The sequence below is a fragment of the Saccoglossus kowalevskii genome, chromosome 12 (assembly GCF_978046115.1).
Source record: "Saccoglossus kowalevskii chromosome 12, keSacKowa6.1, whole genome shotgun sequence".
NCBI lineage: Eukaryota > Metazoa > Hemichordata > Enteropneusta > Harrimaniidae > Saccoglossus > Saccoglossus kowalevskii.
Genome location: NC_140652.1, coordinates 25,861,082 through 25,888,792, shown reverse-complemented (window position 1 = coordinate 25,888,792; position 27,711 = coordinate 25,861,082). Strand labels below are relative to the sequence as shown.

Genomic DNA, 27,711 nt, shown 5'->3' with positions numbered 1-27,711 from the left:
TATCCCCGACTCGCGAAATTCGCCAAAAAAGAAACAGTTTACAGTATTTACACTTGGATAGCGCCCTCTGTAAATACACTGACACAAGGGCCATGTTAAGGTCACAAGTGAGCAAACATCAGTTGTAATAATATCGGCTTGCATATATAACGGTAATACGCAATTAGAACTTTCCAGATCTATCAACATGGCGGAAGTCACAACTTTAGACAATGTGATCATACTCTTATACCTCGGAGGAGTATTTGCCGTTGGCATGGCGGTAAGTTGAATCCCAACGACGACTAAACAGTCTATTGTGTGACAGATTGGTTGATAGCGTGAAAAAAAAAAAAAACATTGTACCGTTAAGTTGTTAGTACTAACTGAACAGTAGGCAAGTTTACTAAGTACGATAATCAGGTGAAGGCGTGTATTCCGTTATGTTCTACTGCGGTGGTAAAATGAGCTGCGGGGTATTTACCATAATATCCACCGTATATATGGGCCTATTGCACTACGGGATTCACAGGTTGAGTGTGGAAAAAAAACATAAATGAGTTACTAATATTGTTTTCAATGTATGTAGTTTTTATCATAATTGCTGGTTGATGCACATCACTCCATTAATATTACACCCACCTTACCCCGCCCCTCTGTCGGTTCCACCCTAGTATGTAAGTGTATTTTTTTTGCATACACGTGCGTTTAATGTTACTGTTATGTGTCACGTATGCCCGCGCGACCGGAGTTATGGCGACATCAACGACATATGTTAATTCAAAAGCAGGGGAGACGGAGACGTTTCGTGTGCAGTTCATTCATACATGGTCAACACAGATACCTTCTGGCGTGAAGTATTACTAAAGATAAATTATAATATTAAGTTTTTTGGACAGATCATCAATCGATTACTTCAAAACGGTTTGGTTCAACATTTTTCTTAAATATATTTATTTTTATTTTTAACACAAGTTAAGATATGATGGTTTCTCAATGTTTTTTTTTAGGAATTATATAATTTGCTATAATGTTAATAGTCATGTTCCGTAATTTGAATTTAAGAAAAACGGATTCATAGTTTTCTAAATGAATTTAAAGGACGGTGGTCGTCGCGCCAGGCATGCGCACACTATAAGCACATACTGAGAAGTTACTAAGCTCTAATTTGGTAATTTTTTTTTTGGCGAGTCGTCCTTGGTGATTAGTGCGCCCAGAACAAAACTCGTATTTGTGATTTCATTAGAAAAGTGCATTGAATTATGGGAAAATCAATGTTTATCAACACAAATGTCGCACATGCGCGGCACGACGACTACTGTCTTTAATGCTGCAGTACGCATGGGAGAATAGCTACTAAATCAGGTCGCAAGCTTTGGTATCATGATTGAGGTTTAATATTATATTTGTTCATTGTGCTTTATCGTATATCTGTATGACCTTTACCGTTGACCTTTGTACCGTTGACCTTTGCACCTACGCGACACACCTGCAAACCAGCGATTGGTGAGCTACTCGTACATCAACGGCATTGATAACGTAAGATGGCGGTGTAGTCACCGATACAGCGCCACCTGTGTTGACGCAATGTAAACAACGTTTGTTTACAAGAAATTCGATCGCGCGTTGCACGTCTGGTGTTTATTTGTGGCTGGTCTTTGTAATTAATGATATTAAATTCATTTTATCTTTGGCGTATTTGATGGACCATTGTTTCATTGTAGTCATAAGCAGCGGGCAAAGTGTAAACAAAAATCTGACCTTTGTTATCACTGGAAAACTATTTATAACACTTAGTAAATTGACTTGTTCGTGTATGATTATATTTGTATACTTGATTTAACAATGGCAGATACAGGGTGGGGACTTTGAGTTGTACTGATTGCTCGAATGATTGTTCGTTGTTTTCAAAAGTTGAGTCACGTTCAGAAAGAAGCTACACTGTGACGTCACACAAAACATATACATGTTGCAGACATGTTACACGAGGGAAAGTTAAAAACAAAAGTTTATATGTAGAGGTGTTGTTGAGGGCGCAACTTAACAGTACGACGTAACCGAGAAACCATTAGCATCCGGATCGTTTGATGCATTGGTCGCACCATGGAACTATAAACCCTCCATGGTCGCACTTTTATCCTAAATAGTCTCTGTACTATGTAGATCACCCACACAGACCAATTCAGTCGTAGAATCAAAGAATGGGAGGTGGGAACACCATTCTTACACGAATACCGCTGAAAAGTAGTGCTGTGGCCAGGTTGACGAGCATCGAGACGTCGTGCAGCGCGTGTTCCAATTTCATGTAAACAAACAACGTATTTTACACGCGTTGTATACGTCGCTATGAGTCCCATATCGATCAGGACGCGGCGCGACGACGAGCGCCCTTTCGGAGGGGGAAGGGAGGGGGTTCTAATAAAGAGAAATAATTATGTCAAATGTAATGATCATGTTTAGGATTTTTTGCCCTGAAAAATTGATCCACAGTGAGGGAACATTTTTGAGAAAATATTGTGGCATCTTCATTATGTTTATCATCACTGACACTTTTTTTCTACTATTATGTTCATTTTATACACATATTGCTGATAACCGATAGAAAATGTTACATGTAAGGTTGCAATTATTATATTGATGATTATCAGTATGATATTATTATTATTTTTATTGGGGGGTTCACATATGCTTCTGCTTCAAAGGCATTCCAAGTACTGGTCGCGCAGTGAGAACCCTTTTTTGTAAGTTGTCCTTTTGAAATGAGGCATAAACGTATAAATCATTTTTTGTTGGCAATATTTGCATGATATCATTGAAGATTAATATTTTGCGTATGTTTGTATACTTGACATATATTGACCCAATAATATGTCAATGACCCCGATAAATATATATATATATATATATAATGGGTTTATATTTATCTTGTAGTCTACATGTCGACCAAATCGAGGTACATCAGCGGGATATTTCCTTGCAGGAAGAGACATGATATGGTTTATGGTAAGATTTTTCCACTTGTTCAAAATTACATTTAAAAATTACATTTAAAAATACATCCCTTAGAACGTTTATAACATTACACATTCATTGATGACATGTGATGAGCACGGATATTCGATCATTTTTAAGATTACCAGAATCGATTACAAATTCACAAATTTTTGTATTTTTTTTTTCTCATTGAAATAATTGTATACAGGGGAACAGACTTGTCTAGCATTACGATTGCTATCTTCTGTTACCCCAGCCATGGATCAGTTGCTCATTTTATTTTAATTAATTTTTTAATATTTATTGTATCGCAATGTACTCTCTCTCTCTCTCTTGTCGTATGTTTTTAATTCTTTGTACAACCTGTATTCTATGGCAAATAAATAAATACAGTAACATGAAAATTAAAAAAATCTGTGTTACTAAGCATGCTCCTTTCATGTTATATTTTATTAGCTGTTTATACAGATGACTTTACATTATATGATGGCCATTGTATCTTGCATCCCTTAGGGAATATAATCAGTTTAGTAGTTTATAAATAAATAAACGCTGCTGGACTGATAAATATGATATATATCGTACCAAATATTATCTTCTATATATCATAATCAGTTTAGGTTTGGTAGTACTAATAATTAACAGATGTGTATACTGTAGAAAACTTTATTTTAGCTGGGATTAATTTTCACTGGAAAGACTTTTTTGGGTGTTTTGTACGAAATTTATTTTCACTGATTTTTGACGAGTTGAATGTAAAATATAGGAAAAAAGGTATATTTGCTGGATTTTATTTTCACGGATTCTTTTCTTCAGCAAAAATAGTGAAAATAAATTCCAAGCAAATATAATTTCTTCTGTGCATATTTTGTAGGTTGGAGCTTCACTTTTTGCAAGTAATATTGGTAGTTATCATTTTATTGGATTAAGTGGATCTGGTGCCGCTGCAGGATGGGGTGCGGGAGCGTACGAGTTAAATGTAAGTCTGTCTCAAAGATAATTATGGCGAGCACCATGTGACATCATCATTTGAGTGCAAACCTTCAAACAGAGAACAGTCTGAAAAAAAATTATTGACAGCTACAAAATAAGAATTTAACCAGTTCGCTTCCTTGGTATTAATAAAATTGACTGCTGGCTTAAATGAGTGCCTATCCATTAATCCAAATCCTAATTGGCTCCCATTGCTGATAATGATATAATATTTTGCCTCTATTTAAAGCCAGTTGGTCTTGAAACTGAAAAGTGATAAGATTTTAGCTTCTCCTGTTTGTTTGTAATAGGGTACCATTAATTGAGAATGTATTTATTACTTTTATGTATGGGAAATTACATTTTTTCCAGAGAGTTGATGTCTGTGCATTTTCCGACCAAATTCATTATGACTTCCTTGCTTAGTATAGTAGAAAATATTTAAAAAAAAACATTTTTCAAAGTTTATGATTCCATTTTCAATAAATAATATAATTTTACAGTTTCACTACTAAAGCCAGGTGGTGGTTCCATAAAAATGATCCATCTAAGAATAAGAAGACTCAATTCCTGCGTGTGCACAGGTGACGACCCCCCACTTTAATCAATTCCATAGAAAAATGGGAATATTGTTAACAAATTAGCAAAGTGTGGGATGAGACTGCTAGACTGCTATTAATTATATGCAAAAATATCTATAATGTCATCAAGCATATATATCTATTAAGTTTGAAAGAGGGATGCCACCGTGACAATGACATTGTTGGTATTTGGTTTTAAATGGGATTGATCAATATTCATTTACATGGCCTTTGCCCAATGATGAGCGAAAAATCGTGACCAGATGTCACTTGGTTTTGGGTTAATTGTGCTCACTAAGGGGGGCTTAGCTAAAACCCTTCATTGAACATGATTGGCCACCCACCCCCCCCCCAACTCTTTTTTAGTCATCCTTCCATTGGACCAGTCTTAGTCAATAAGGTGGTGAGAAATTTGACCAATCATTTCCAATTAGAAGTATGGAGGGTGACCAATCATTTCCAATTAGAGATATGGAGGGTGACCAATCATTTCCAATTAGAGATATGGAGGGTGACCAATCATTTCCAATTAGAGATATGGAGGGTGACCAATCATTTCCAATTAGAGATATGGAGGGTGACCAATCATTTCCAATTAGAGATATGGAGGGTGACCAATCATTTCCAATTAGAGGTGTGGAGGGTAACCAATCATTTCCAATTAGAGATATGGAGGGTGACCAATCATTTCCAATTAGAGGTGTGGAGGGTAACCAATCATTTCCAATTAGAGATATGGAGGGTGACCAATCATTTCCAATTAGAGGTGTGGAGGGTAACCAATCATTTCCAATTAGAGATATGGAGGGTGACCAATCATTTCCAATTAGAGATATGGAGGGTGACCAATCATTTCCAATTAGAGGTGTGGAGGGTAACCAATCATTTCCAATTAGAGATATGGAGGGTGACCAATCATTTCCAATTAGAGATATGGAGGGTGACCAATCATTTCCAATTAGAGATATGGAGGGTGACCAATCATTTCCAATTAGAGGTGTGGAGGGTAACCAATCATTTCCAATTAGAGATATGGAGGGTGACCAATCATTTCCAATTAGAGATATGGAGGGTGACCAATCATTTCCAATTAGAGATATGGAGGGTGACCAATCATTTCCAATTAGAGGTGTGGAGGGTAACCAATCATTTCCAATTAGAGATATGGAGGGTGACCAATCATTTCCAATTAGAGATATGGAGGGTGACCAATCATTTCCAATTAGAGATATGGAGGGTGACCAATCATTTCCAATTAGAGGTGTGGAGGGTAACCAATCATTTCCAATTAGAGATATGGAGGGTGACCAATCATTTCCAATTAGAGATATGGAGGGTGACCAATCATTTCCAATTAGAGGTGTGGAGGGTAACCAATCATTTCCAATTAGAGATATGGAGGGTGACCAATCATTTCCAATTAGAGGTGTGGAGGGTGACCAATCATTTCCAATTAGAGGTGTGGAGGGTGACCAATCATGTTCAATGAGGGGTGAGAAAGGTAACCAATCATGTTGAATGAGGAATGCAGAGGGTGATCAATGTTAATCAATGAGGGGCACAGAGGTTGACAAATCATGTATATTGATGTGTGAGGAATATAACCAATAATTTCCAATGAAGGGTGAGGAAGTTAACAAATCATTTCCAATTAGAGGTATGGAGGGTGACCAATCATGTCCAATGAGGGGTGAGGAGGGTGTCCAATCAAATCCAATGAGGGGTGAGGATTTTGACCAGTCATCTCCAATGAGGGGGTGAGGAAGATGACCAGTCATGTCCAATGAGGAATGGCAAAGTTGACCAATTATTTCCAGTAGTATAAAGTTCTCTGAATAATATGTAAATGACTAATTTCACTTTTTTCCAGGCATTATATTTTCTGCAGTTACTTGGCTGGGTCTTTTTACCTGTGTACATTGCTGGTGGAGTGTACACAATGCCTGAGTACCTAAAGAAAAGATTTGGACGAGAGCGGCTCCGAGTATATTACTCTATATTGTCATTATTGCTTTACATATTTACCAAGATATCGGTGAGGGTTGCTACTTTCATGCATATTTGCCAGCATTGTTCCTTTCCTTTTCATCTATTCTATTCTATTCTATTCTATTCTATTCTATTCTATTCTATTCTATTCTATTCTATTCTATTCTATTCTATTCTATTCTATTCTATTCTATTCTATTACATGGTTACCAACATATCAGTGAAGATTGCCTTCTTCACAATGATATGTTTGCCATAATTTTTCCTTTCCTTTCCATCTATTCTATTCTATTCTATTCTATTCTATTCTATTCTATTCTATTCTATTCTATTCTATTCTATTCTATTCTATTCTATTCTAGGTGGATCTATACTCCGGAGTTATTTTCATTCGGGAAACATTAAACTGGAACATCTATGCTTCAATTTTGTTTCTTCTGCTTCTGACCGCTGTCTATACAGTCTTGGGTAGGTAGTTCACCATCACAATTCTGTCGCTGTGACACAATTTCAAAATTTTGTCTTCTTCAAGATTGCCATAAAATCATCAAATTGTAATAACCACAAGCAACAAAATTGAATGTTTTTTTGTTGGTTTCGTTGTCAGCAGAGCAGAACTGTATATATTACTGATTGTCTGGCAACCATCGCTGTAACTTTATAATATTTGTTCATTTCATGAAGATATTTCAAATCTCTAATTTTGGTGACTATTTTTTCCATTTCTGGTAAAAAATGCTTCTTTTTGAAAATGGCTTGCCAAGTGGACCTTAGTCAGATTTGTTCATTTAGTTTTGATACCTTCAATTCTCTAATTTTAGTGAACATTTTTGTCATTTTTTTGTAAAAAAAATGCTATTTTTGATGACTTTTTTAAAATGGTTAACCCAATTGCTTTGATATTTTATATGTAGACACTTTGAGTGCACCTTAGTCAGATTTGTTCATTTTGTGACAATAATTTTAATTTTTAGTTTTAAGTAAATATTTTTGTCATTTTTGGTAAAAATACTATTTTGAACTGTCTAACCATACAGTGAATCTATATCAACTGAAAGACTGCTTTTAGTATATGTATCACTACAACATCCAACTTATTAAAAGTAAATAGTAAATATTGTCTGCGTGCCCAACAAGGTGTTATTTTATTCACATCTCAACCTTTGACTTCCAAAAAAACAGTTGTTCTGTCAATCTGTTTTTCGAAACCGATGTGTATATGAATTTTTCTATTTTAAAATCGTCATAAAATACTCGGTAATGCTTTTATCTTGACTTTTCATAAAAAATATAATTTTTCTTTAATTGTTTCCAAAATTTTGACAAAAAACCTTAAAAAAAACTGCGTTGAACACATTTTTAACTGTCGTACATGACAAGCAGAAACAAATATTTCTTGGCCTTACATGCATTTTTACAACTTTAATCTGCGTGTCGCGACAAAAAGTTTTGCCGAACTTTGATAAGAGATAAAACCTATAAATTGTTGTGTAGAGTAGCAACATAGTGTAATTCTTTGTAAAATAACAGGCTTGGTTGTGTCAACTACATTTACTATCTGATGCCTATACACTCCTTATGGTATAATAGTTGAACGTATACAAACAGGAAATCCTGCAAAATAGTTGCATAGCAACTACCACTCACCATCCCTACTAATTAGTTCTTAGCATAAATTTTCCCGCAAAAAGTTGGTGCAAAGTTTTGTTTATTTTTATGTATTTTTCTATCATAATGATAATTTTGAACCAAAACAACATAATTTCCGATTGGCTACTGGTTTTGATTAAAATTTTGAAAAAATTGTGTTTATATTTTGTGAAGGGTAACAATAGTTGGCTTTGGTGCTAAAAAGGTCAAAGGTCAAAGATGTATATCACAAATTCACAAAATAGTCCTGTTTTATAGTCTGCACATTCTTTCAGAAGATTGGAACAAAAATAGCCAAATTTTTTGAGTAAAAATCGAAAATTTACCCAAATTTTGTCTATTGGCTCCAAAATTGGAATTCATTTCAAGAAATAAAAGAATAGAAGATAAAAAGTGCAGACAAACTTGGGCAACAAAATGTGGTGGTGAAAAGGTTGAAAGATAAAAAATTAACATTATCTCCATGATGTTCTTGTTTGTTTTTTTCACAAAGCTATCAAAAATCAGTACCCGGTATTTGCTCTATTAGAAGTCCAACTCCAATAAAAGTGTATGTAAACCAACAGTGAATTCTTTGCATATGACTTATTTTGATCATAGACACACCTCTGTAATTTACATAAACACATATGCTACTAATAGAGTAATTATGGTACAGTATTTTATAATCAGGTCTTTATATTGATTGTGGAACACATAATCCCCTTATCTGATAAAATACAATGCAGATCTGAGCGATGGTACTTAGCAATTCATCTTGATCACTTTGGTTAGGTGACTGGTACACATATGTACTTGGAATTAGCACTGAAAAGGAGAGACAGCAGTGACTGGAAAATGTCACTTTAACCTGTACTGTTTCTTCAGATTTTTATTAGAAGGAACATTTTCTTTTGACTTTTATCAAAGAAATATCACTGAGAAAGAAATTTATAAAATATTCTGGATATATCTTTTTAATAAATACCTGATAAAACAAACTGGAATCTAAATTCAGAAAAAATATTTCATGAACGAGACAATTGAAAATTGCTCAATAATTTGCTCATGTGTATTGAATAAGAAGAAAATGGACACCAAAACGTTGAAATATCTGACAACTCAACTGATAATACCATAGATAATAATTACAGGCTGATACAAATTAGCACAATAAAGATAACATTATAATGAAAAATATCCACTCGGCGTTTATCACACAAAATGTTGGTGCCTGGTACTAAAGATAACTTAAGGTTATGTAGTCATAAACATGTTTAATGTTTAATTAAAAGCAACCAAGGTCTGGTTCTTACACAGTGTGTCGTCTAATATTGATTGTGTGGAAATCCCTAGTCGAAATGGACCCCCCCCCCCCCCAAATTAAATTGAGTTAGCTTCTTGAATGCTGGAGAGGTTGGTCTTCAAGGGAAACAATAAAATAGTATGTGACTGCATGGGTGCTTTGAGGCACTAACAAAAATATTGTAGATCCTGATTTCTATCATAACAGATTTTGCTTATAAAGTGTGAATTTAATTTCACTAAGTTATAAATTTCATAACTTTAGTAGGACGTTTTTCAAGATTATTATACCAATGTATTATTTTCTGTTGAGTCTGTCATGCTTTAGAATTAGCATAACTAGTTGCGTCACAGCAAATCTATTTGCATCAGTGGCATACCATATTGGCCGTCTTAGCTAGAGGACACGTGCAGTCTTCCAACATTCGATGGTTGTAGACATTTTTATATACCTATGCTGTAATCCTCTCATGTTGATTGATTTATACTTATTAGGTGGCCTGGCTGCGGTTATTTGGACAGATACTGTTAACTTTATTATTATGATGATTGGAGGTGTCATTCTTATGATAGTTGGTAAGTAATACTGCCCTCTTGAGAGCAATATGAGATATGGTGTTACTTCCTTATCCTCGGGGGCGGACATCCGGGCATTTTCACTGCCTGGCAACCCTCGCGGTGAAAACAAAGGCCCAAAACTCACAGATAACGATACTTTGGGATGATTGTTGAGACTCCTCTGAACAGTGTAACAAGATTAGCCCTACGTGTGTAACATATATAAATTTGGTTGTTCAGGATTACTTCAAAGTTGAGTTTGTGTAGGTTTCTCAAACTTTCACCGACTCAGCCGGTGTTCCGCAGCAGCGCGCACAAATCCCATAGAAATGCATGTACAGTGGCGCGCGTCTTAGCAACGTAGAACGTCTTGTAACGTAGCTCCGCCCCCGAGGATAGTTTGTGAATTGCAAGTAAGCCATGGTTTTAAAGTAATCATCAACTGCAGTACAGCTTTTATACAAGCTGTTATTTTTACGGGGTTAAAATTTAATATGGTTGCTCTGGGCAACCAAATTTGAAACTGGTTGCCTATTGGGACAATAAATATTTTTTTTTTTTTATAAATCATAATATATCATAACATAATCATAGTATTTGTAGTCCAGTGTAGTATTAACTTTTTTACTTACCTCCAGATACATATATTTATACTAGAATCCCAGTTATTTGTATTATTTGTTTAGATTAAAAATGAATACAAATTATCAGTTTGTCAGAGTAGTTGCTCCACTACACAACCATGAGGTTTATTAAAAATGTTGACGCCTGTTTCACATTCGTACTATGTACTTATCGCAGTAGTGTCCATTGTTTTAATACCTCAAAATTTGTGATACATTGTAGTTACATTAGAATCAAATTTAATTTATTTTAAGTTAAATCTAGAATTCATAATTCTTGTAAATGCTGAAATGAATTTTAGTTTGATAATTTATTTGCAAGATAGGAGAAAGTTCAAATAATAAAATTGCTAGGGGGTTCATTTCTGTATCACCTAAGTTATGGGTTTTTTTTCAAAATTACTTTATTTTTTGCAGCTTTTATTGAGGTTGGTGGCTTGGTTGGTGTGCTTGAAGACTATCCATGTGCAGTTCCGAATGAGACGCTATATTTGAACGATACTTGTGGAATACCACGAGAAGACTCTTTTAGAATGTTTAGACATCCGGTCGGTTCTGATATGCCTTTTTTTGGCTTTATTCTTGGGCAATCTCCAGCATCTATCTGGTACTGGTGTGCGGATCAGGTATAGTTGCATACTTATTTCAGTTGAGTTCACCTTCTCAGGTTAATTAATCATTGAATATTAATCAGTAAGAACAATAAAAACACCAATTAATTAAATCCTCCTGGATATGTGTAGCTGATTCAATCAAACAACATATCATGAGCTCTTGACACTCAGCTAATTGCCTGGGTATTACTTTAATAGGTTGATTCCAAAATTACTAAATATCTATGCTTATAAAAAAACTTGTATCGACTTTTGTAGGAAATATTAAAGTTGTTTTTCTTACTGATCTGAGCCTTAGTGCACATATACTGGTAGTTTTGATTCATAGTTTATACCACCATTTTGCAGAAGAATGTATCATATATGGCCAGGTACAATGAACATGTAACTTACATTAATATTCTGTGGCCAGGTACAATGAATATGTATCTTACATTAATAATCTGTGGCCAGGTACAATGAATATGTATCTTAGCGATTGGTTACAGATGAATTTAAACATTACACATACCATAAATATTTACTGCTAGAAATGACAGATAAAAAGTTGGAATTTGTCTCACAAAAATAAAGCGGTGTTACAGTATTATTTACACGAAAATTATTATGAGAATACTGTAAAGTATGCACAAAGTCAGCACAGTGATCATATTAACCTCTGCTATGCGTGATCCAGTGCTGCCTGAGTGCATAGTTTGCGGTATTCTCATGATAACCTATCATTATTATACAGCAGTCAGAAGTCAGATTAGATGCCTGAACGAATAGCATACAAGATTCATGCATGTATGATTTTATTTGCTGCTGAATCCATTATTATAAAAAGAAAAAGTGTTCAAATGTTCCATTATGATGCATTTAAACTTATGTGTAACATTTTCAGGAGAATCTATACAGGGTCTTATGGACGACTGAATCCTATTATTTTCACTACCAGATTTATAATGATGTACGTGTTGTATATTTTGTTGTCTTGCAGGTTATTGTCCAGCGTGCCTTAGCAGCAAAGAACCTATCACACGCTAAAGGAGGAACATTACTTGCCGCTTACTTCAAAATATTACCCACATTTATGATGGTTATACCAGGAATGATTGCTAGAATGCTGTGGCCAGGTATAAAGAATATGTAACTTATATTAATATTCTGTGGCCAGGTACAATGTATATGTATCTTACATTAATATTCTGTGGCCAGGTACAATGAATATGTATCTTACATTAATATTCTGTAGCCAGGTACAATGTATATGTATCTTCCATAATATTCTGTAGCCAGGTACAATGTATATGTATCTTCCATAATATTCTGTGGCCAGGTACAATGAATATCTATCTTACATTAATATTCTGTGGCCAGGTACAATGAATATGTACAATAATATTCTGTGGCCAGGTACAATGAATAAGTATTTCACATTAATAATCTGTGGCCAGGTACAATGAATATGTATCTTACATTAATATTCTGTGGCCAGGTACAATGAATATGTATCTTACATTAATATTCTGTGGCCAGGTACAATGAATATGTACAATAATATTCTGTGGCCAGGTACAATGAATAAGTATTTCACATTAATAATCTGTGGCCAGGTACAATGAATATGTATCGTCAGTCACAGTTTGTTTTTGGTCTTTATAAATGTGTGTAGATTTGGTAGTAAAAAGGTTACTTGGAACCATTTAATTTTTACTGCTAGAAATTCTCGTGACCCCATGATTTTATGACTTTCATTTTTGCAACTCATTAAACATGTTGTAGGACCCAGAGAAATTGTCCCTACTTACAAGTTTTGTCAATTTTGTGAAAATTCCCAAAAAGATAACTAAATTACAGATTACAGACGAAACACGCGTGGGAATTTAGTCCCAAGCGATGATAACAACACACGCTAAAAACGCAAAGGCTCATGGGTAGATGATTGTTTGTAAACAATGACACGTTATGTGCAGGTGAAGACTCCCCACTTTAACCATATTTTAAACACTTATTCAAAGAATGTGTTACCAAAATAAGTCATCACAATTTCGAATTTTTATAAATTGACCAATCAGATCATCAATTATATATCAGGAGTGGGATATCAAAAATTTCTAATATCACATGAAAGTGAAATGATACATGAGATAAATAGATTGATATATCAAGTGATTAATTATTTTGATTTTTATTAGCATGTGTCACATGTTTGTTTTGTCACAGATGAAATTGCCTGTACATCAGAGGAAATCTGCCAAGAAGTTTGTGGAAGTTCAGTTGGTTGTACAAGCATTGCATACCCACGCTTAGTAATGGAACTACTACCCCAGGGTAAAGTGCTATATTATTGACTCATTCAAAGCTACAAAATGTACCTAGGCGATTGTATTTTCCATGAAAATACCTTGTTATTTATATTTTATAGATTTGTCAAAACTGATATTAATAAATTGCTGTTGTATTAATTGTGCATTTGGATTAGATTGTTTTAAAATGCTACAAGAGTCTAACCTACAGTGATCACCTCTATATAAGGACCACCTGCCTATAATGACCACATTTTAGGCAGTCCTAAGGCATATAATATGAGTAACCTGTGTATAAGGACCACCTGCCTATATTGACCACTTTGAGGCAGTCCTAAAGCATAACATATGAATAACCTGTGTATAAGGACCACCTGCCTATAATGACCACATTTTAGGCAGTCCTAAGGCATATAATATGAGTAACCTGTGTATAAGGACCACCTGCCTATAGTGACCACTTTTAGGCAGTCCTAAGGCATAACATATGAATAACCTGTGTATAAGGACCACCTGCCTATAGTGACCACTTTGAGGCAGTCCTAAAGCATAACATATGAATAACTTGTGTATAAGGACCACCTGCCTATAATGACCACATTTTAGGCAGTCCTAAGGCATATAATATGAGTAACCTGTGTATAAGGACCACCTGCCTATAGTGACCACTTTTATGCAGTCCTAAAGCATAACATATGAATAACATGTGTATAAGGACCACCTGCCTATAATGACCACATTTTAGGCAGTCCTAAGGCATATAATATGAGTAACCTGTGTATAAGGACCACCTGCCTATAGTGACCACTTTTAGGCAGTCATAAGGCATAACATATGAGCAACCTGTGTATAAAGGCTACCTGCCTATAGTGACCACTTTTAGGCAGTCCCAAGGCATAACATGTGAGCAACCTGTGTATAAACCCAAGCAATATTTTTGCAGATTCGCATTCTGTTCATAAAATAAATTTTAATTTCCTCAAGTCAAACTTATTTATTTTGGTTCGACATTTTCTTGGGATTGTTCCATGTACATTCCATAACTATTAAGTAACGGTTGAAGTACAGGGGTGTACCTTGATGGCAGAATAATGTACCACTTTTTTTAAAGAGGAATTAACATCTACATATTTAAATTGTTGATAGGTTTACGTGGTTTAATGATAGCTGTGATGTTGGCTGCTTTGATGAGTTCATTGACTTCTATTTTCAACAGCGGAGCCACCATTTTTGTTGTTGACATTTGGAAGTTAATTCGAAAAAAATCCTCTGAAAAAGAGAACATGATAGTTGGTCGGTAAGTACAACATAACATTCAAAAGGTGTTTTTTCAATTTTATTTATATTCAAAATATTGTTTATTTTATTTTTAATTGACATATACAATCATGTGTTTTCTCATTTGTTAATTTCAGTATACATTACATGGAGTGAAAAAGAATTGTAAAAATTGCAGCTTAGCAGAGCTTCTTTAAAATAGAATAAAATGTTTTTTTTTCTCTTCTCATCAATTACTACCACTATTCAGTTAGCTATCTTTCTAATTCAGACAAAAAAATGGGTCAAAATATGTCTTAACCCACACTTTTTGACTCCCATGTGCGAAGCACAAAAAGGGAGTCTTTGCAGTTAATGTGTCTGTCTGTGTGTGTGTCTGTCTGTGTGTCTGTCTGTGTGTGTGTCTGTTCCACTGATATCCCAAGAACCATATATTGATTTTTGATGAAACTTGGTGCATAGATGCTCTGGGCCAATGCACAGATTTGATTAGGTTTTGGTAAAAATCCATGCATATTAATTACCTAATTTGCATGATAATTAGCTGATTTTTAGCTGTTCCATGACTGTTCCACTGATATCTAAAGAACCACTCATTGGATTTTGATGAAACTTGGCACATAGATGCTCCAAACTAAAGCGCAGATTTGATTAGTTTTGGGTAAAAATCTTTGCAATATTAATTACCTAATTTGCATAATGATTAATCAATTTTCGGCTCTTCCACTGATGTCTCAAGTACTAATCATCACATTTCAATGAAATTTGATACATAGATGTCATAGGACACTGCACAGACCTGATAGGTTTTAGGGTAATATCAGTATATATTAATTACCTAATTTGCATAATTAATTAATTTTCAGCTTTTGATATTTCAAGTAGTAATCATCACATTTCAATAAAACTTGGTACATAGATATCATAGGACACTGAACAGACCTGATAGTTTTTAGAGTAATATCAGTAGATATTAATTACCTAATTTGCATAATTATTTAATTTTCAGCTTTTGATATTTCAAGTAGTAGTTGTCACATTTCAATGAAACTTGATACATATATGTCATAGGACACTGCACAGACCTGATAGGTTTTAGGGTAATATCAGTATATATTAATTACCTAATTTGCATAATTAATTAATTTTCAGCTTTTGATATTTCAAGTAGTAATCATCATATTTCAATGAGACTTGCTACATAGATCTTCTAGGATTATGCAGAGACCTGATTAGTTTTAATTGGATATTAATTACCTAATTTGCATAATGTTCCACTGATATATAAAGAACCACAAATTGGATTTTAATGAAACTTTTAAAGAGAACTATGCAAAAACTCAATTAGTTTTAGGTAAATATTTATGCTTATTAAACACCTAATTAACATAATTAATTAACACTGATATCTCAATTACTGATCATCACATTTGAATAAAATTTGGTACATAAATGCTCTAGGACAATATACAGGCCTGATTAATTTTGGGTTAAAATTTGTTCATATTAATTCTCTAATTAGCATAATAATTCATAATTTTTTTGTTCTGTTCTGTTCGTATTAGTTACCTGATTTACATAATTAGTTTTCAGCGTTTCCATCAATATCTCATGTACAAGTAATTTTGAATTAATTTTTAATGTGTCTTCAATACTCTCAGCACACGGGAGTTCTTTCTAAGCTTTCTTTGATTTACCTTGTTCTTAGGAACAACGTCAAAAGATCCATGTCGGATAAAAAACTTAATTCCTTTAGTTTTTTTCCAAACCCCCCTACCCCCACTGAAACTTAATTGATAAATATTGGTCATGGCGTCAGACTACATACACCATTAAATACAAATTGATAATCAGACAGTAGTATTGCATAGCAGTTGGTTGTCGGGTGGGTGTAAAAAGATTTTACAAATGCACCTCATTTGACGCACTCATTTACACTCGAACCAAACCATTTTTTCTGTGTTTTTTTCTTTTTCGGTTATTTCTGTCCATGATTGGATAGAAAAAAAACGAACTACAAATACTCCAAGATTGTTTTGACTTCATTAAAAAATAAAATCGTTTTTGTAGGATGGACACTTTTTGAGGTCAAAACCCCCCACCCCCAAACTAAAGGAAATAAGTTTTTTATCCGACATCGATCTTTTGACGTCGTCCCTTATTGTAGATAAAAGGTAGGGTATACATGTATGAGGGAATGTCTGTCATTGTTGCTGACTCTGTTGTAAAACTTTTTCTTGTGATTATAATAAGTCTAACAGTTTTATCCAACTTAGATATTAACCAGTTTTGAATCCTGGCCAATTTTGGTTTTGCCTTGTACATATAATGTTCAAGTTCACTTAATTAACTTCTTCTTACAATAACCCCAACCAATTTTTATCTGATCATTTTCAAATTTGAGAATTCTATCAATCCCTAGAAAATATCAACCAAGTTCAATTTTGGTGGAACTAGTGAGTGCATTATCAAAATATAGGGGTACAATTTGGCTAAAATTTAATAACACTACATATAGTTTATTTTTAGATATAAATATTACGTATTTTGAAATTATCATTGTTCTCGTCCTTTTTTTGTCAAAATTGATCACACCTAAATTTTAGCCAGTATTTTTCCTGCAAAATGTTTAGTTATATTACTGCTAAAGAATAAGGACTTTTATACTCAGTTTTGTCATGCGTGATGAGGAAAAGCGTTATTTTTTTTTTTACAAACTATATTCTCATATATTAAAAAAAACGATGCTTGTCAGGCGAAAAATAATTGAACTACTGATTCTTTTTCAGTAATGCATCAAATAATGTCTGTGTTGCTCCTGTGAAGGCACCTTATAACTGATCATGTTGTATAGCTCCCTCTAGTGGCTGGATTTGCAAACATCTACCGGTATGATTGGTCAGCCATTAAAGCACAGTCTTCACATCGCAACATTTTTTGTATGGGTCCCATGTGACATACAATGCATGTATAATGTATTTTAAATTTCTGTTTACGCAAAATTTCAACATGTGCTGCACAATCAACAACTGTGAAATTATTAATTTGCTAGTCCTCGTCAGAAAATTCTGAAACGAGAACTTATATTTTGGGTACCTTTTGTCCGAATCCATCCATCGATTCTTCGACTGATTTTGTTGGATGCAGATGATTTTCATTTGTTGATATTTGACCAACTGGTGGTCTTTTTTGCCTGATAAAAAAAAAAAAAAAATCAACATTTGAAAAAGTCATCAACGATTTCTCAGTCATGCCGGGCCATCGTTTTTTATTTGAATACTTTCCCCAAAATTTTATTATAATTCATCTGCATCTTTGATTCCTTATAATGACTATCGTCACTAAAAACTAAACGAGAACTATGTCATTGACAATGATGTGTTAGTCGCCATCTTGGTCAAAATCGGATATCATAGCCTATTAATTTGCGTTCCATGCATCAATGTGTGCCTAGAGAGCTATTTCTCTGGTGTGCTGTGACTGATTGCATTCAAACTTAAACCGAGAGAGTCGTCACCTGTGCAGACGACAATAGCATGCAGTTGTTTAAAAACAAGTATCTACCCATGAGCCATCAATTCTCGCACATATACAGGTGATGACCTCTTCGATATAACACAAAATATATGTGTTGTCTTACATATGCACATGGATCCTTGCTACCATTTGCTCAAATATGGCTGACGGGTGGCTATTTTGTACCTCAAATTTCCTAAATTCTGATAATTAGAAACAAGTCTGGAACAATTACTCTGAGATGAACACGATGATTTCATTCATACTTTGGATGGGCATCGTACATGTCATGGTTAAAGGTACAAGTTACTTTTTGGGGGAATTCAAACAAAAATGCCATTGGCGGCCATTTTGTCTTCATTCATGTTTATGTTGTTTCCTCACTAATATATCACCTTATTGAGGTAAAACACAAGTAGGTAATACAATGTACGATAGGGTGTGTGATTTTGGGATTACAGCCATTTTTCTAAAATCAAATTTTTCTGTCATTGCTTTTTATTGTTTATTCTTCAGATTATTTGTCTTAGTGCTGGTTGCTGTTAGTATCCTCTGGTTACCTGTGGTTGCTAATAGTCAAGGTGGTCAATTATGGCATTACATTCAAGAAGTTTCAGGTTACTTAACTCCTCCAATAGCAGCTGTTTTTCTATTGGCTATGTTTTGGCACGGAACTAATGAACCTGTGAGTTATTATATGTACATACAAACCCAACTTTTAGTAATCATACATAATCTGTAATCATAGATAAGCCATAAATAATTATGCATAATCTGTAATCATATATAACCCATAAATAAACATACATAATCTGTAATCATAAATAACCCATAAATAATCATACATAATCTGTAATCATTGATAACCCATAAATAATCATACATAACCTGTAATCATATATAACCCATAAATAATTATACATAATCTGTAATCATATATAACCCATAAATAATTATACATAATCTGTAATCATATATAACCCATAAATAATCATACATAATCTGTAATCATATATAACCCATAAATAATCATACATAATCTGTAATCATAGATAACCCATAAATAATCATACATAATCTGTAATCATAGATAACCCATAAATAATTATGCATAATCTGTAATCATATATAACCCATAAATAAACATACATAATCTGTAATCATAAATAACCCATAAATAATCATACATAATCTGTAATCATTGATAACCCATAAATAATCATACATAATCTGTAATCATATATAACCCATAAATAATTATACATAATCTGTAATCATATATAACCCATAAATAATCATACATAATCTGTAATCATAGATAAGCCATAAATAATTATACATAATCTGTAATCATATATAACCCATAAATAATCATACATAATCTGTAATCATAGATAAATCATAAATAATCATACATAATCTGTAATCATAGATAACTCATAAATAATCATACATAATCTGTAATCATAGATAAGCCATAAATAATTATACATAATCTGTAATCATATATAACCCATAAATAGTTATACATAATCTGTAATCATAGATAACCCATAAATAATCATAGATAACCCATAAATAATCATACATAAACCATAAGTAATCATTCATAACCCATAAGTAATCATTCATAACCCATAAGTAATCATTCATAACCCATAAGTAATCATTCATAACCTATAAGTAATCATACATAACCCATAATTAACCAGACATAACCCATAAGTAAGCATAGCTAACTCGTAACTAAGTATACCCAAAAATAACCCATACATATTCAATAACCAAGCATATGTGCTATGTGTACCCAGTAGTTACACAATATTATCTGACAATATCTAAATATATATTTTTTCAGGGAGTATTTTATTCTTTGATGATTACCTTAGCAATGGGTTCAATGAGGTTTCTGTTCATGTTAATATTCCCTGATCCTCCATGCGGAGAAGAAGACAACCGCTCATGGTTCATCACCATACACTATTTCTATGTAGCGACCGTTCTCTTCTGGAGTGCATTGTTCTTTTGTTGGATAATAAGTAAATGTACAAAACCTAAAATTCAAGACAACATGGTGAGTTAAAGTACATTATAAATATGTTGACAGTGTGTTCAATTATGAGGTCATCAGTTTCTCAATGTAGTTTTTTGTGGTAAATTAAAGTGTGATGGTCATTGCAAAATGTTGAAATTTTATGTAAACATAATTTAACACACTGATTTGTTGAATTAAAAAAAAAACTGCTGTTTTCTATGCAAGTTTATGTAGCAAAAACATGGCTTCCCAATGAGCCTCTTTCTGAGTTCACCTGATACGCCTCTCCCACAGGAAACTGTGAGGGCTCCTGACTTATGAAAAGGTTTTGGTTAGAAATATGTTCAATGTATTTATGCACATAATGGGATCGGCCATTGCCTGGCATGTGCAATACATAGATATCTGAGTTGCAAGCCCTTATCTTATATATCCTTGTTATAGCCAAATAAGGCCAGCTTAAAATATATTTACCTTGCAACTCCATTTTATTAGCATATGACATTTTTCAATGTAACATAATCTACAACTTTATTTTTTTCCTAGTTACATCGTCTGACATATTGGACTCGGCATAGTAAAGAAAACAGAATTGATGTTAATACACTGTACGATGGTTCCATGGTTGACATACCGCAAACAGATCAGTTAAATGAAGGTAAAAATATAGCCCCATCGTTAATCACATACAAAGGCAAATATTTTGCCATATACATGTTACAGGGCTCATTTGTTTTTATATTTGTCATGCATGTTCTAGGGCATTTTGGTATTTCAAATGCATGTTCCAGGGCTGTTTGGTTTATATATATCATAGCAGGGCTATTTGGTATTTCACATAAATGTTCAAGGATTGCTTGTTTACATACTTCATACATGTTCCAGGACTATTTGGTATTTCACATACATGTTCAAGGATTGTTTGTTTAAATACTTCATACATGTTCCAGGGCTATTTGGTATTTCACATACATGTTCAAGGATTGCTTGTTTACATACTTCATACATGTTCCAGGGCTATTTGGTATTTCACATACATGTTCAAGGATTTTTTTGTTTACATACTTCATACATGTTCCAGGGCTATTTGGTATTTCACATACATGTTCAAGGATTTTTTTGTTTACATACTTCATTCATGTTCCAGGGCTATTTGGTATTTCACGTACATGTTCAAGGATTGTTTGTTTACATACTTCATACATGTTCTAGGGCTATTTGGTATTTCACATACATGTTCAAGGATTGTTTGTTTACATACTTCATACATGTTCCGGGGCTATTTGGTATTTCACATACATGTTCAAGGATTGTTTGTTTACATACTTCATACATGTTCCAGGGCTATTTGGTATTTCACATACATGTTCAAGGATTTTTTTGTTTACATACTTCATACATGTTCCAGGGCTATGTTCCAGGAATATTTATTAGCTAATCTTAGTATTAACAGATCAAATTTATATTTTTATTACTAATAACAACTTTTTGTTTTAGGCACTTATACAAATACTTTGTCTGAAGGAGATTTCCCAATGACAGTAACAAAGTATGAATACAGCAATGGTGAAATCAAAACAAAGGATGATATTAATTCCAGTGACAATCACAGTATGTCAGAGAGCGAGGCCAGTATTGATGTTGATATGGGGAAAGATTGCGTTAAAAATGTGTGTATACTCCATGCATCTGATGATAACAAACAAATTAACTCTGAAGTTCAGTGTGACCTGTCAGAGTCATTGAATGACGATGATGGCGTTGTATTATATGGATCGACTGAAAGAGCTGGAAAGACTATGACACAGAAGAAAAAAACAGGTAAATTCAATTCCTAGCTGCTGTTGTTGTTTATTGTATATGGAGGCGTGCCACCAAATGTGGTGAAATTTATTGAGGCACAGAATTAGGAAATTTTATAAGCACTGCAATTTGTTTGATTTCGCTGCTATGGTTACAACAAATAAATGAAAAAAACAAATAAGAAATATTACCATGGAAACAGTGATTTTCCTTTTTCCGTATAGTGTTAAACCCTTTTTTGCAGCCACTTTTAGTTGGAAAGGGGGCAAAATGCTTACAATTGGGGTTCATATTCAAGAATCAGTTCAGATACTCTCAACTTAACTTAAAACAGGCAATCAAAAAAAAAATAATTAAGCAAAGTTTCAGGTTTCGAATCATGATATCAGAAAATCTAGACACTTTATGGTAACACTTTCGGTTCTCCTGATGTATATGCTAATTATATGCTGATAATATGCAAATTTATATCATTAGGCTCTGCTGCTGTCTGGAGTGTTGTTTGGAAGTATACATGTGGTATAACTGATGAACCAGAAGTAGAACTCAGTGAGAAAGAAATCCAGGTTATAGAAGGGAAAATAACATCAATTGAACAAACGTCAACAGAAAAAATGATTTTGAACATCAATCTTGTTATACTCTGTATCATCGGATTAATCTTTTATCTTCTGTTTGGATTTATAATTGATGTCATCTGGAAAGAACATGGTGAAATTGACTGTCCTTATTATTATCAATGAAAGAATCGAAATATGCAGATTTTCTGGAGGTTTCTAACAGTTAAAGCGAGGGAGTCGTCACCTGCGCATGCGTCGATGGCCATAGCGTGTCATTGTTTACAAACAAGCATGTGCCCATGAGCCTTTGCGTGTTTAGCGTGTGTTGTTATCGTCTTTTGGGACTCAATTCCCACATACCATGACCCTCCCGCTTTAAAGGGCATCTTTTTAGTCCTCACTCAGGTCTTTGGCTCTTTCACCTGTTTGTCCATATGTATGTATGCACGTTATTTTCTCATCAATTCTGCTGCAGATATAAATAAATCAACTTTGCCTGTTGATGAAGAAGCTGTACAAGCTCAAAATGTTGTTTTTTTTGTTTGTTTTTCTCCACTCTCTATTTGAGCTACTTCCGTTGCCGTCCGCATCAACCTTTAGCTTGACTTAGTGGAAAGTGGAGCTGTTCATATTTCTGATTGTGTGTAATCTGTTGAATTCCATTGTTGTCATGCTTTACATTATAACCTAAAAACCTCACTAACTCATTACAAAATTTCCTTTCTTGATTCCATTTCAGATTTGTTCATTTTGTGAGAATACCTTTAATTTTCTAATATATTTGAATATTTTGGTTAAAAAGTGATATTTGAGACTTTTTTTTATAAAAAACAGTATTTTTTATCACTTCGATATATAGACTCCTTTCTTATACTGTGGTACAGACTGATTGCAAAGTGTGCATCACTAACAGCGGAGCTATATCAGCCAACAGGCTGCATGCTTCTTGTATTTTGGAATTATTCCAAAAATGTGCAAGTCTGATTATTTTGATACTTGGCATATATGTACCTTGAGTGATGATATTTTTTATAATTTTTATCATCTTTGATAAATTATAATTTTTTCTTGAAAGCCACAAGTTTAATTGCTTTGATATCTAATATATTTAGGTAACTTTAGATGGATCTTTCTCTGATTTTATAACAATATCTTCAATTCTACTATTTGAATGAATATTTTTATCATTTTTTAAAATTATGATTTTTTTACTTCTTCTTGAAAACTGCAAGTCTGATTAATTTGATATTTAATGTATACATGTAGGTACCTCAGGTAGACTTCTCTCAGATTTTTTTCATTTGATGATGATATTTGCCAATCTCTGAATTTTATGGATATTTTTTTAAATTTTTGATAAAAAAGTCATACTTTCAGTTTGTTCTTAAAAACTGCAATTGCTTTAACTTTCAATATATAGGTACCTCAGGTAGACCTCTCTCAGATTTGTCAATTTTGTAACTGTGTTTTCTACTGCCAAAAGAAAAGAAAAATAGCAAAAAAGAGTTAAACCTGAGAGCATTCTTGCAGGGTCCAAAGCATGGTCCAAGCAAGAAAAGTCTCTGTTGTTTAACCCTTTGAGCACCAAAATCAACTTTTGCTACTGTTGCAAATTTTGAACCTAATAATTTTTTTTAAATATTCTAAAATTTTGGTCAAGCCTATAATAGCAAAAAGTAAATTATGTCCAAAATTTAAACAAAAAATACATAAAAATCTTGGCGGGAAAAATTATAGTGCTTAATAGATTAATTGGCCCGGTCAGTATGGTAATGGTTGCTATAAATGATACATTTTTTGCCACAATGTACTAATACTTTTCAGGTCTTCATGATAAGTTAGAAAGTTTTATCCCATTTTGTGCTGAATGCAAAAGGAGTGGGGCAAGAGGAGGCTAACTGGTACAGTTTTACGTTAAATAAAAAGGGCTTTTTACAATTTACAAGGAAAAAAAAGACGTTTTTACAGTTTACATTGAAAATTGAATTTTGCAGTGAATTGCGTCATCTAGTCGTTTTTTTCGAAAAATGTATTTTTCCCTTGATTATTCTTTACAATTTTTTTTATTTGGATGATAAATTCTTGTACGTACCGAGAAAAATGACACATTTTTACAGTGTACGAAAAAAATATTTGATTGATTACATTGTACATCTAGCCTGTGATTACAGTATTACGGAATTTATTTTTTCAATTTACATTGTACGAACAAAAAAATATTGCAATTACGTTGAACAAAAATAACCTTTGACGCCCCCCCCCCCCTCCAAAAGTCATGACACTTTGGGATAAAATGTTTAGGGGTCTGACTTTGAATATCTTCTGATGTGGGTGTTTCATATCACATTTTCTATCATGCAATTTACCCAGAACTTTATGAGAAGAATTTTTGCAGAATTCAGCCCTCCTATACATATACCTTGCCAGTTCTATGTAAATCTATTTTTGTAAAATCACAATGATGGCCGAACCACTTGACTAATCACAACTAGTTTATTTTTCTCATAAAAAAACCTGGATACAACATTTCAGTCAAAAAATTAATTTTTAAAAAATCCATGAATTTTGGATCATTATGCAGGAAATTAAATATGGTGACCAAATCGTGTAGTTTATTTTTCTCAAAATAAGAAGCTTTGACCTTACTTGCAACATGTCAAGTTGATCGCTTTAGGTGCTCTCGAGAGTTATTGCTAAATATTTTTGAAGGATTCCAAAGATAATGACTAAATCATGTGACTAATTCAACTTATTTATTTTTTTGAATTATTATGCTTTAGTCATACATTCTACATGCAAAATATCTAGTTGGTCAGTCAAAGAAAACATTCGTGATAAACAAATGCCCTCAATCCAAGATGGCGGATAAACCAAATGACATGGCCATATATATATATACCCGGTATATGCCACAAGCAATTTATCTAGTTAATCAAAAAAAAGCGTTCAAAACAAAAAATGTCCAAAAAAATCAACTTGGCAAATTTCAAATCAGAAAGGCAAATGTATCATCACTATAAAAATATATTTATTGTTTAGAAAAATATCCAAGATGGCGCCAAACTACTGCATTAATCATAAGCAATTTCTTAAACATCAATACATTTTATACATACCAGTAGATACTGAAGTTGAAATTTCAGATCAAAATGTTCAGTAGTTCTAAAGAAGTACCTTTTAAGTGTTTTAGCTGTATTTTTGAGGGGGAGGGGTGGCCAAGATCACTTGGCTGGTTATTTTATTGTGAATTGTTTAGTCAAAAAAAAAAGTTTAGTAAAAATATTAAAAATTTGTCACTTCTGGTATTAGCTCAAACCAAGATGACAGCTTATAAAGTTTTGACCAATCAGAATGCTGTCTGCAGCCACGTGATAACTACCAGTAAGTTTCAAAACTGTAGCTTGAACTCTACCCACAACGCACCATAACTCAGCTAGTGTGAATCACAATTGGTTGAGTGAGAAGCATTAAGAATTTCAAACAAAATTTCTGCAAACCAAGAGCTTGATAGACATTTTGAAAATTACACTAGCTATTTTCATAAACAAAGAGATATCGAAGTAAGAAAAAAAAAGAAAAATTAATATAATAATAATAGTGGTATTTATTTGAACTTCTATGAACCAGAAAGAGATCATTCATTTTTTAGCCAATACTGTAAAATGACTAAATTTCACTGGGTTTTAATTTTGCTGATTAATCATTTCAGGCATATTCAGTGGTTTTTAAATTCACGGTTTTATCATTTAGATAATGTGTTCTATGCTAAATTTCACGTATTCACTGGGTTTTAATTTAGCCCATTTTCAAGTTAGCGAAATAAGCAAAATTAAAACCCAATGAATAATTAATCCTTTTACAGTACTGAGTCTTTGTGCTAGTATCAGATGAAGAAACCCATGTTGAAATGTTTTCCTTAAATATGTTGCTGTACTATTATTTTTAGTAACTTTTATACAATTTATGTCATTTTATTATATTCTATAAGGAATATTGAGATTAATGCAGTACTAATAGTATTATTGATTAGAAATGTATGATTTTCTGTTCAACTGCGAAATGTCCCATTTGCGTGAAAAACGTGCACCGAACATCTGCTGCAAAAATCAAACGATTTGATTTTGGACTTGAATTTCTTTATTTCATAGCTCACATTGAAAGGCTGGTCTTTGACAGGGTAATATTGCATTTAGATACCCTTACTTCATCAAAATTGACCATCATCAAATGTGTACAGTGCATTATTATATCCCCCCAGAATACTCTCGCGTTTGTCGAATCCCGGAATTTTTTACATTTGATTTCACACATAATGTATCCTACATCGCAGGAAACGGAAAATGGTCAAATATGTCTTCATTGCACTTGTTCATTCACAATTGTTCCCACCTAAATATTAGCTAGTATTTATCATGTAAATTGTTAGGTATATTACCATAATGTTTGAGGACATTTATACTCCCTTTGCCATGCAAAGAAAATATTATGTATTAATTGTTAATTTGCATTCATCCATCCATTTGTTATTTAATCTAGATTCTCATTAGGCAAGGTTTTGAAAGTCACACTGTGTTTGATGTTGTATTCATGTTGGGATATTGGTTATTTTTGTTTGTTTATTTGCTTGTAAATATGTCATACCGGTATTAAAATATTGTTAAAGATATTGTACAATTTTGCAGCATACATGCAGTAAGTTTATTTGTCTTTCTTTTGGGGGGGGGAGGGTAATTGATTGTAAAGTTACAAATGGATTTATATAAAATTATCAAGAGATTGCCCTTGACACATCAAAGTCCATTAAATTTTGGTGGAGATGTGATTACTGGTTGCCATGGAAACAACTATTTTGGAAATCATGGGTGTGGTTGCCATGACAACAACAATTTTAGGAAAGTTTTTTTTGTTTTGTTTTTAATTTACAACCAAAACTATCAGCTAGTATTTTTATGCAAAATGTTAAGATAAATTACTGTATTGTTTGAGG

The 27,711-nt window shown here is 33.2% G+C and overlaps 1 protein-coding gene across 1 annotated transcript; it reads left to right on the top strand.

The window, feature by feature from the left end:
* Nucleotides 1–187: 187 nt before the first annotated feature.
* On the top strand, nt 188–22,907 carry LOC102803353 (sodium/glucose cotransporter 4-like). Its single transcript, XM_085505991.1, has 15 exons — nt 188–262; nt 2,911–2,982; nt 3,848–3,952; nt 6,397–6,561; nt 6,878–6,983; nt 9,945–10,025; nt 11,048–11,256; nt 12,224–12,359; nt 13,450–13,557; nt 14,679–14,829; nt 18,843–19,011; nt 20,185–20,400; nt 20,908–21,019; nt 21,859–22,182; nt 22,642–22,907. The coding sequence occupies exons 1-15, from the start codon at nt 188–190 to the stop codon at nt 22,905–22,907; spliced, it is 2,295 nt and encodes a 764-aa protein (XP_085362117.1).
* Nucleotides 22,908–27,711: the final 4,804 nt, after the last annotated feature.